General features: G+C 40.0%; 2 protein-coding genes across 2 annotated transcripts in view; both read right to left on the bottom strand.

Annotated features, from left to right (window-relative positions):
* Positions 1-3427, bottom strand: part of LOC121283897 (DNA-binding protein RFX8-like) — a 136161-nt gene extending 132734 nt beyond the window's left edge. The window contains exon 1 of the mRNA XM_041198700.1: positions 3296-3427. Within this exon, the coding sequence (XP_041054634.1) occupies positions 3296-3427 (132 nt within the window). The remainder of the gene's footprint in view (positions 1-3295) is intronic.
* A 929-nt stretch (positions 3428-4356) lies between these two features.
* Positions 4357-12220, bottom strand: part of LOC121283896 (RPA-related protein RADX-like) — a 109284-nt gene continuing 101420 nt past the window's right edge. Inside the window, exons 12-13 of the mRNA XM_041198699.1 lie at positions 9804-10088; positions 4357-4516 (exon numbers count right to left, since the gene is read on the bottom strand). Of these exons, the coding sequence (XP_041054633.1) occupies positions 4395-4516; positions 9804-10088 (407 nt within the window). The 3' untranslated portion in view covers positions 4357-4394. The remainder of the gene's footprint in view (positions 4517-9803; positions 10089-12220) is intronic.

The raw sequence follows: 12220 nt of genomic DNA, 5'->3' as shown, positions 1-12220 counted from the left end.
TTTAAAGATGGTGGCCGGCGTGATGCAACAGCAGTGGAGTGATGGTGAGCGGGAGAATGAGACCCCGCTCATCATGGAAACGCCATGTTTCATGGGAGTGAATAAATAATGAGGCTGGCTTTGCATGATAAGGTTTGAAAACCCGCCATTTTTGTCAGTAGGTTGGCTCCATTTTACCCGCCCACTACTGTACTTAGTGTAATTCTGGGAAAAGTGTGCCCTTGGTTTCCTTACCCAAGACAGGATATACTTGCCATAGAGGGAGCGCAGTGAAGGTTCACCAGACTGATTCCTGGGATGGCAGGACTGTTGTCTGAGGAGCAATTGGGTTTTAATTTTCCAAAATTCTATAGATTCTGGAAATGTCTCAACAGATTGGAAAATAGTGAATATGACTCCCTATTCAAGAAAGGAGGGAGGTAGAAATCAGGAAAGTGCAGGTCAGTTAGCTTAACATCTGTCATAGGGAAAATGCTGGAATTTATTGTTAAGGAAGTTATAGCAGGGCACTTAGAAAATCTTAATACAATCAGGCAGAGTCAACATTGTTTTGTGAAAGGGAAATCATGTTTGACTAAATTATTGGAATTCCTTGAGGAAATAACAAGCAACATGGATAAAGAAGGACCTGTGGATGTGCTGTACTTAGATTTCCAGAAGGCATTTAACAAGGTGCCACATCAAAGGTCACAGTGCAAAATAAGAGCTCATGGTGCAGTGCCGTAATTAATTAATTTGAGGAAGGAAAAGATCATGGCATTAATTTCCTATACTTTAAGCAAAAACTTTGAGAAGAAAATGGATATCATAAATATACTAATTTACTGTCTGATTCTACTAAATTTATTGCAATCAATAGTTGCACATTACAACAAAATGGAATACAAAATGTACAATTTTTATAGCCATGAATGAAACATTTTAGATGAAAATGATAATCCAAATATATTGTTAAGACTAAAAACAAGTTTATTTTTAAATATAAATAAAATGAAGTTAAATATTAATGACCAATACTTAACACTTAAAGATTTAAATATATTCATTTAACAGGTTAAAATTTCACAATGCTTAATGTACCGAGTGTTAGTATGCATTATATATTGTGGTACAAATACAATATATGAAAACTGTTGTAAACTATGTGAGGGCTAAGACCTCACCCTGTACATTTTTGTTTTGCAAAATAGATATAAAGCTAGGCTCATTGCTATCTCTAAAAATTTTAAACTGGACAAAGACCTAAAATGGCTGAATTTATATCTGTCTGTGACCCCAAACAAAAGAAGCTACCTGGCAGTATTGGGAAAACTCACATTGTTATCCCTAAACAGCCATTGAAGACACCCTGTGGGCCGCACAGATCAAATTCAAAGAGAGCTAGACAAAGGCCATCTGCATCTCATAACCCAAGTAAGCCAATAGGAGTCTGCCAAGACAAAAGGCCTCATAACCTTCCTTTCAATTCTTAATGTTTGAGACATTTAACAGTCTCTGAGACCCAGATGAGGGATACACATACTTTGTCAAATAGTGTTAAGAGGTGGGAGTCATGTGACATGGGCCTCTGTCTTGTGGAACCAGTAATATTGCCTTGCTGAACTTCAAAGACTCAGTCTGCTTTTTATCATCGACTAACAGTCTCACAGACAAGGAGCTCTGGCCCAAGTTGGACAGCTGGCCCCATCTACACTGCTTCTGCTAGAAATTCTGTATCATCACCTACAAGACTGATTCATCTCTGCATGCCTATCTCATTTTGTGAAGTCAACACCACGGGAAAAGTGAATAATGCAGCATCAGTTTTCAACCCGCCCACGTCCGTGAAGGAATACTTTATTGGACTTTGATTCTGGACTCTGGAACCCATATGAACAAATATTTACTTTTTCTGTGGCTTCTGTACTGTAAATCCATCTTATCTCTATCCCTCTCTTTACTGGCTGAGTGTGGAGATGACATTGCGATCCTGATCCCACGTTTTGAGTGTGTGCAAATAAGCTATCCCTTTGAGTTCATCCTATCTTGAGTTTGCTGCGGTGGTATTAAGAGAAAATTGAAGCACAACAAAATTGAGGGGTTGAGGAATATACCACTGCGAATAAAGAGGGAACCAAATCAAAACACCTTTTTGTTTATGGATGGGTGGTGAGAGGAGAAGTTAGTGCTGTTTAAATTAACTCTCCCCCTGTCCGTAACAACAATATATTTTTATATCAAATATGCAAGCAATAAATAAAGCAACCTTTATCATATTCATCAATCCATGGTATTTTCACAAATATTTACGCTATAAAAATAAAAATAATTCATGCCTATAAAAAGCTAAATAGGGTAGTCTCAAAAAGGTTAGATTTAAAGACTGACAAACAAAATAGCTGAGAAATATTTTTGAAACATTGCCATATCTGAACTTTGCTTCTGTGTGGAAATATCATGCAACAGGCAGCCACCTGCCAATGTTTTTTTGGGCGGGGGAATGGGAAAAAATCTATATAAAATCGGGTTGCCTTTGTCATCTCATAGCAGTATAGTCAGAAGCTTTGTTCTCACAATTTCTTTGTTGCAGGAGATATATGGCTTAGGAAGATTGGATATATAAAAGGAGATCTCTCAAAACAATCTGCTTTTTTCAATCATATTTCTTCTGCAATGAAGACATATTAAAGAGAACCTTTCTTTCAGTTTCAAAAGTTGTTTGAAATAAAATTTCATATTTAGCTAAATCACTGAAGGACAGACACTAGCTGATAAGCATGATTATAAAAAAAATATATGCACCATGTTTTTTCAATATATTGTCTGATTATATTACTGTATAAAATATTTGATTTGGATGTGTACATATCTTTATAGTCATTGTTCATGTTAAAAGAAAGAAAATTAAGGGGATAAACCTTTAAAATAAAGCCTGAATTTTCATGCAGATGGAATATCTCTTAATGTAAAAGATGACTTATGTTTAATTACTTTCCTTCCCATGAATTTTCACTTCGGGCAATTACTAACATCAGGAGGCATACAGATGTTACAGCACTGTCCTAAAGTCATTCCATTCACTCATTTGCAAGTCACTGATTCACTGCAGCTTGGACATCCTTGGCTTGGCATCTCATATTATCAAAGTATCAACTTCCAGATCAGTGAATAGAATCAATAAGACATCTCACATGTCCCAGTATATTCTACAATCATGAAAGAGTTCTGGGTGCAAGCAATTCAAACTGGCAACATTCTAAGGAAAGGAAAATAATCAAGTAAACTGAAGTTATTAGCCACAAGAGTAGGATATTACTTTCTTTTCTTTAATTAAATAGGTGAGCATAATTCCCTCACTACTGTTAATTTTATTCTGGTCACCTTTGAAACCTTTATGAATTATGGTTCCATGTAACTGGTAGTCTTCCTGTACCATTTTCATGGTCATTCTTAGCATACAAATTTAAGACAGTGACCGCTAGGAAACTTACTCCATTATGGAGCTCCCCAATCCTGTATTCACTCACATTCACACTTTCCCGATCAAGAAATGGGAGCATATAGTGATTCAAAATTTTGTCTAAACAAAAGAATTCTGTTTGGATCCTGGTACTTAAGCAGTTATATTTTCCAAGAAACACAGTGTGCAAGAGATTTACAAAGTAAACAACATGTAAAATGTTTTTGCTCTGAAATTTACAATTAGAAACAAAATATTAAGGCACAGACCTCACTCTGCTATGAGACTTATGCACATAAGACAAAAACTATGAGGCTTGTATTCAATGACAATGTTTTTGAAATGCAAATTAAGTACAGGTTTTGCTGTTTGTCATGTTATACGTTTAATATTGAAATGGAAATCTTGCTAGCCGTGCTATATACAAACTTATAAGCCACCAGCTGGCTTAGTGGGTAAGCATGCAAGATGCAAGGGTCTTATACAAGATCAAAATGTTCTAGATTTGAACCACAATTTATGGTGACTTAATTGGCCTTAGCAGTTAAAAGATTAAGGTGGTACAATTGGCCTCAGTAACCCTGGGCTAGGGAGGATAAATATTAGCAAGGATTTGTGTTCCTGATCAGTAAACCAACACCAGTAGATGATTAAGCACAGGAGCTGGGTCAACTGTAATGCCTATCAACACACTCTGTCTGGTGCTCTTTTATGGGAAGAATGGTCAAACCCAAGAACCACAAATACCCACATAAGATAAATGTGACAGTAAATCATATATTTTTGCACTGTTCTGATTTTTAAAATGAATACTGAAGGGGGGAGGATCCAATTTTAACAATAGATCATTTGTGGCATACATTGTTTTGTTACTGTTAGCATAAAACACTTTGAGATGTCTTCCTGCAGATGATGAGCACTATAGAAATGTAGGCTGTCAGTTGCTTCAAAACTGTTAGCTCTTTTCATAAGCTCTGCTTAAAATAACCTCTGTTTGATCATTCCCATGATGGTAAAGATCCAAAGTGCACAGGAAATGTTTTCCATTTAGCTCTGATACTGTTCCCATGATTAGATCTGAGAGAGAAATAATTAATTTGTTTTTTACAAATTATAACTCAAAGAACAAAAAACATTTACAAGGTAGATAATTCACATAATGTTCAGCTTTTCACAATTTAAAACTTCTCTTGGTCTACCTTTATCCTTTTCCATAACTACTCTAAATCTAACTGAACTACCAATGAAATGCTTTCCCACTGATAACCCTCCCACCCGCCCAGGTGTATTCAGAATTATAGAATTGTGACATTACAGGAGGCCATTCAGTCTATCATGTCTGCGCAGGCTCTCCATAGGGGCAATTCACCTGGTGCCAATTCCCTGCCTTCCTCCTTTAAGCTACGCTTCAGTGATAGCTATGATATCATATTTGCAAGTAATTCCAAGGGGATTGGGAGCCATGGTATAGCATGAGGAAGGATAAAGAAGGTGCACAAAGGATTACACAGGTCAGGCTGGAGTAAGAAATAGTAGGGTCAGGCAAATGTAATGCAACAAGTTCTAAATTAGGTTTACAGTGCTTGAATGTGAATGCAAAGATCGTGGTAAATAAGGTAGGTGAGCTAAAGATGCAAATAGCCATGTGGGAATATGATGTGGCTTTAACAGGAATTTGGCTCAAAAAAGGGCAGACTAGGTACAAAATATTCATGGATACAGGGGCTTATTTTGCCCTTGTCGGGCAGGTGCAGCAGGGGGGCCCAGAAGCGGTTGCGAAGCCAACCACTGCCCACAATCGGGCTCTGACATCGATTACACGCTGCCTGGCCAATTAATGGCAAGCCAGTGTGAAACACGTGCTGGGAGCCTTAGCTGCCTCAGGGAGCTGAAGATTTTGAACAATAAAAATAAAGAATTAAAAAATAAGGAAAACATGTCCCCTCATGTGACTCTGTCATTAAAAATGAGTTTTAAAAGTTTTTATTTTTTTATCACTGGTCGAAACCTCATTCCCTCAGTGGATGAAGTTTCGCCAAAAATGCAAAGGCCTCTTGGCCTATTTGGCCTCCTACCAACCAGAAGGGCAGCGAAAATTTTGATTTCTTTAATTAATTAAGGGCCTTAATAGGCCACTTAATTGTCGGCGGGCATGCTGCCGCCTCTTGCGCATGCCTGCTGAGCAAAATATCGGAAGTGTGCGATGACATCGCCCAATGTCATCACGCACTATTTTACTCTTGTTTGGGTCGGGCGCGCGCCTGCCCAACAAGGGAAACATTCTGCCCCTTGGGAAAGGTAGGAAAGGAAAAGTCAGCGGAACAGCGGCTACAATGACTAAGAAGAATATTAAAGTGCTCCAGAGAAAGGATGTCCTCAAGGGACAAAGGAATGAATATATTTAGTTACAGATCAGAAACATCAGAGTTATCACAGCACTACTGGATGTATTCTATAGGCCACCAACTAGTGGGAAACATATAGAGGAGAAAATTTGCAGGAAAATTACAGGGAGGTGCAAAACTATAGAGTAGTGATAATGGTGGACTTTAATTATCCTAATATAGTCAGGGATGATAACAGTGCAAAGGACAGCGAGGAGGAAGAGTTTCTGAATTTGCTGGATTTGGTTCTGGGGAATATGGTGCGTTAAGTGGAGCAGGTATCAGTCGGGGAACTTTTAGGGAACAATGAGCACAGCATCATAAGGTTTAGTTAGCCATATAAAAGGACAAGGAGCAATCAGAAGTAAAAATATTTAATTGGAGAAGGTCCGTTTTCAGTGGGTGAGAATAGATCCATCCTAGGTCATTTTGGAATCAAAAATTGGCAGGAAAACTGTTATGGAGCAATAAGCTGCCTTTAAAAAGGAGATGGCTCATGTACAGTGGGAATGCATTCCCATAAGGGGTAAATGGAGAACAACCAAAACCAAAGCTCCCTGGATGACAAAAGGAATAAAGAGTAAGGTGAAGCAGAAAAAGAGAGTTTATGACACATGTCAGGCATACACATACACATGTCACATACAAGTGAGACATAGGCTGAATATAGATAATTCAGAGGGGAAGTGAAAATGGAAATCAGAGAGCCAAAGAGAGATTTGAGAAAAGACTGGTGGCTAACATAAAAGGGAGTTCATAAAATCTTTGGTAAACATATAAATAGTAAAAAGGTAGCAAGGTCAGGGGTGGGGCTGATTAGGGACCAAAAAGGGATCTATGCAAGGAGGCAGAGGTACTAAATGAATATTTTGCCTCTGTCTTTATCAGTCATAGTGAAAGACAAGATAGTTGAGGCTAAAATTTGATAAAGAAGAGGTATTAGAAAGCCTGGCAGTACTTAAAAGTTGATGGCTGGAATCATCCAAGGTTTGCACTAAGTGTGGTAACGGGTGAGTAAAATGATGTTTTACCCACCAACCGCAATGGCAGGTTTTCATGCCGTATCATTCCAAACCCACCGCATTAGTGATGCATTCCTGGGAAACATGCTGTTTCGATGGCGGGCTGGCTCTCATTTGTCTCTCTTCACGCTGCTTCATCACGCTAGGTGCCATGTTTAAAGTCCAGATGTGCGCACACATCTCAGTGCTTCCAAGCCAGAACTACTGCAGGGAAGATGTCCACGAAAGGCAAAAAGATTGCAGCCCCCAGGTTTAGTGACGCATAACTGGAACGCCTTTTGGACACTGTGGAGGCCTGCTGCAATGTCCTCTATCCCCACTCTGGATACAGGATGGGCAGCAGTGTGACCAAACAGGGTTGGGAGGCAGTGGCAGTGGTGATCAGTGCCAATGCTACACAGAAGAGGTTGGCAATCCAATGCAGATAGACGATAAATGATCTCATCCGTGAGGTCAGGGTATGGCAATCTCATCACTCTAAACTCTCATATTCAAGCCCATCACACATTCATTGGTATCTCATTCACTGCCAGCTTAAGGGGTATCACCACCCATTCTCACACATTTGTCCATCTGGCCTCACCTCCTTTGGAGACTGCCTCCTCAGCCCTCACCATCCTTATGCCACTTGCACAGATCAACATGTACCCCCACACACACTCTGGGTTACCCTCCTTTCCCAGTGCAGCCCTCATCCTGCGGCCTCTTGCCTTGTCTGAAGCCACTTCACTGAGCAAGCCCTAGTCCTGCAGCCACTGCAAAGCCACTCACATATGGTTGATCTGGTAGATAGAGACCTGCCCATGAGCACCCCTAAAAGTGATGCGGTGCTGTCTGTGAAGCCTGACATTGATGTCTGTGAGTGCTGACTGAAGCAAGGCAGGCAAACAAACCTCGAAGTCCCAAACGAAGTGCAGCCCGCCAGGTGAACATCGTTTATGTGCTGTTGTGAAACAAATCTGTGTTTTCCCACTGACGTGGGTAGATGATCCAGCAAAGGGCTGGGGGCGGGGGGGGGGGGGGTGGTGGTGGTGTGTGTGTGCGTGTGTGTTGGGGTGGGAACAATTCCGGTGGGCTGTACATCTGATATACAGATGTATTACAACAAGGTTCCTGACGTCTAATGGCAGGCTGAGCAGATGATTGCAAACTAGTTTCCCAACGTCATGAAACCAATCGCGCCATATTGTCTGCTCACGCCACTAAGCACACCCAACGCCAGCAGGCATGGAAAACCCCAGCCAATATGTCAGCAGGACGGGACAGGATGCATCAGAAGATCCTGGGCAAAAGTAAGGGAGGAAACTGCAGAAGTATTGGCCATAATCTTCCAATCTATCCGAGAAATACGGGTGGTGCCAGAGTACTGGAGAATTGCAAATGTTACACTCTTGTTCGAAAAAGAGAGTAAGGATAAAGTAAGCAAATATAGGCCAGTGAGTTTAACATCAGTGGTGAGAAAGCTGTCAGAGATGATAATCTGGGACAACATCATGAGGGGTCTGACCAGAGGAGATAGAAATTGTTCTCATTAGCACAAGGGTCAATAACCAGGGCACACTGATTTAAGGTGATTGGCCAAAGAACCAATGATGACATAAGGAAAAACCTCTTCATGCAGTGAGTGGCTAGGATCTGGAATGCACTACCTGAGATCGTGGTGGATGTAGATACAAATAAGACTTTCAAAACGGAAACTTGAAGAGAAAAAATTTGCAACGTTACAGACAAAGGGTGGGGAATGGGACCAACTGCATTGCTCCCAAAGAGCCGACATGGACATGATGGGTTGAATGGTCTACTTCTGTGCTGTAACAAATCTATGATTCTATTATCTATTATTCTATAAGGGGAGGTAGTGGCATAGTGGTATTGCCACTAGACTAGTATTCCAGAGACGCAGTGTAATGCCCTGGGAACCTAGGTTTGAATCCCACTACGGTAGATGGTGAAATTTAAATTCAATAAAAATCTGAAATTAAAAGTCTAATGATGACCATGAAACCATTGCTGAGTGTTGTAAAAACCCATCAGGTTCACTAATGTACTTTAGTGAAGGAAATCTGGCATCCTTATCGGTCTAGCCTACATGTGACTTCAGACCCACAGCAATGTCGTTGACTCTTAAAAATGCCCTCTGAATGAGGGCAATTAGAGATGGGCAATAAATGCTGGCCTAGCCAGTGATGCCACATCCCATGAATGAATTAAAAAAAAAATCTGTACCCTCAGCTCATCTGCCTCATACTCTGGACTCCTTGCATTTAAGCATGTATCACTAATTACTAAGCAAGCCCTTTGCTGTCGAATTTCGAGCCCTTGTTTCCTTGGCTTTCCATAACTGCTTACTAATTTTCTTCCTTCTATTTTCAGTTTTACTTTTCTTCCTTCTTAACCAACAGTCAGGTTCCCACCCCACTGCCAAGCTAAAGTAGAAGCTGTAACTGAAGATTTAATTTCAAAAATGAAACTAACTCCTAAGATTAGTATTGATTATGTGTTGCACAGAAATTTATTATACATTTTACAAACATGGTACAATTGATCTTTGCAGATAGGGATCTACCATTATCTGCTAATTTCCTGAACTGAATGGTTGAGGTGATGATTCTTATAAACATCTTTGAAAGTCAAATTCTCTCTTTTCACAGTGATTAGAGTTGTGAAACAAACTTTTGTCTCAGATCTTATAATTGTCACTTGTTTTTTTCATTTTAAGTTGAGATGTAAACATTTATATTACCATTTAAGTTTGAAGTTTCAGAAATGCAACCACCAGACAAGATGGAAATAAATGTGGTGTCATTTTCGGAAGTGAAGAAGATCTTGTCAGTTGTCAATGGTACAAATACAACATCCATAGCAATTTCTTGATTTAGATCTGTCAAAGGTGACACAATGGTGTTGAATAGAACCAGGTACAAATAGTTGTTATTGATCAAAACCATAAATACATACCAACAATGGTCAATGTATAATAACCATCACTCCAAGCACTGGCAACATCTCTAACATTATTGGAGGAATCAAGCAGATATGAGTCATATCTCGAAGGATGAAGGTTATGCTGGCTCATTATTGCTTCCTTTTTTGCATACTCAAACTTTTGGGGACAACTTTCAGGAAGCAGGTGGCCAAATGACAAGAATTCTTTCACATGACTTTTAATCTCTGACCACTTCGAACTTTCCCACGAGCAATTCAAAGGTTTGGAGTTTGCAACTCCATCCATTTCGTAGATATCTGAAAGGGAATGTTAAAATTTCTTTTCTTTAGTAACAATAATTAGTAAATTTTTAATCTTGATAGGTAATGTAGCATTACAACATGTTTTGCTTTGCTTATGTGGCACAGCAAAACATCTGCAATGTTAGTGCAAATTTATTCCACTTTTAAAAGTAAGCAAATTTTATAGGTACATTATAACAGTAAATTGTACCAATCATTAACTTTAAAAAAAAGTTACTATTGAACTTGAAAGCAATTTAAGTTCATTTAAAATATGCTAATCAACACCAAAATAAAATAAAATTAGTAAATAAACTTCCTTCTTGAACGAAACTACCACACACTATAGCATTTAATATAACATTGCAGGATTAATTCTGCCTACAAACTGAGGTCTGGACTCACAATTATGGGCTAAGACAAAGACCATTTTGTGGTATAACTGCCTTCATCCATGGGAATTCAGCCTCAACATCTCATAACTGCCCCTGTTAATTTGCTAGTTTACATACCAACTATGCTGATAACATATGACTTTAGGTTTTTTTTTCAATTAGTATGAATATATGTGTCACATGAATAATTACATTCAGTAAAGCCTTGTTTTTTTTTTACTTTTCATACTTATTCTCATGATGTGGGCAACAATAGCAAAGCCACATTCATTGCTCATCATTAGCTTCCCTAAGGTGGTATTAAATACTGGGAAGACTTAAGCTATTGTTTATGGTCCCTCCTCCAAACTTCATTTCCTAGATACCAACCTCATCCTTCTCCCTGGCAACATCTGAGGTTATTGATGAGTCTCCAATTTCATGTTCGTGCCATCAATAAAGGTGTCTATTTTCATTTCCATAACATTGTCCAACTTCACTCCTATATCAACTCATCTGCTGCTGAAAATCCAATCATGTCTTTGTTACCTCTAGACTTGACTATTTTAACCCACTCCTGGGTGGTCTCCCACATTCTACCCTCTGTAAACTTGAGGTCATCCAAAACTCTGCTGCCCGTACCTTAACTTGCACCAAGTCCTCTTCCCCTATCGCTCCGTGCTTGCTGACCTACATTAGCTCATGATCAAGCAACACCCTGGTTTTAAAACTCTCAATCTTGTTTTCAATTCCTCCATGGACGTGCCCCTCCCTGTCTCTGTAATCTTCTCCAGCCCCACAACCCTCTGAGATATCTGCACTCCCCTAATTCTGGCTTCTTGTGCATTCCCAATTTTAATTTTTCGATCATTGGTGGTCACTTCTTCAGTTGCCTGGGCCCCAAGCTCTGGAATACCGTTCCTTTACCACTTTGCCTTTCTACCTCATTTTTCTCTTTGAAGACACTGCTTAACCTACTTTTTTGACCAAACTCTGGTGATCTGACCCAATATCTCCTTGAGTGCCTTGGAGGGATACTTTGTTTGATAATTGTCAAGGACAGAATTTATGTGTTCCTTTTTATTGTCCATGATGAACAGGCTAAATAATACATCCGGTGCGGGGGCCAGGTCCCTCACCCTGAAATGGGCAGCCTTCCGACTTCTGGGCCCGTCGTTAAAACACAGCCAATAAAGTGCAAATTAGACCAATTGACATCAGAGGCCAGTTTTGAAGCCTTTACAACCATCATGCCAATCTGTGTTGGAGGGTGGGATGTCCAGCCGCCGAGCTCACTGGCTGTGACCCGGAACAAGGTCATGGCCAGTAATTTAAAGGGCCCTTTGCCATGGGACAGTGTCAGGGGACCCAGAAAATGTAGGGACGTGAAGCTCATTGGGACTTCAGGAATTTGCAAGCTTTTAAGGTAAGTGTGCAGTTTTTTGAGAGCTAATGTGTCCAAACTTTGCCGCTCAGCAGAAGACACTTTATTTTTGGACTTGAACAAGTTTTCCACATCTTTACATAGAGGAATTTCTAGTTATTGTATGTTTCCCTCCAGAGATGTCAGAGCCATTCAAGCGAGGGTACAGGCAAGGGAGAAGGGCCAAACCAGTCCATTGATTTAGTGATGAATCCCAAAGAGCACTCCTCTCTACAGTGTTGAACCGACTTGAGCAGTTCATGCCATCCGGCAGGAAGAGGAGAAACCTGACCGAAGCACATGCTGTCTGGGAGTAGGTAGCTACGGAGGTCAGCAGTGTTGGGCTGGTG

Source organism: Carcharodon carcharias, chromosome 11 (assembly GCF_017639515.1).
Source record: "Carcharodon carcharias isolate sCarCar2 chromosome 11, sCarCar2.pri, whole genome shotgun sequence".
Lineage (NCBI taxonomy): Eukaryota > Metazoa > Chordata > Chondrichthyes > Lamniformes > Lamnidae > Carcharodon > Carcharodon carcharias.
The sequence above is the reverse complement of the archived record's forward strand: the minus strand, read 5'-3'. Positions and strand labels throughout refer to the sequence as shown.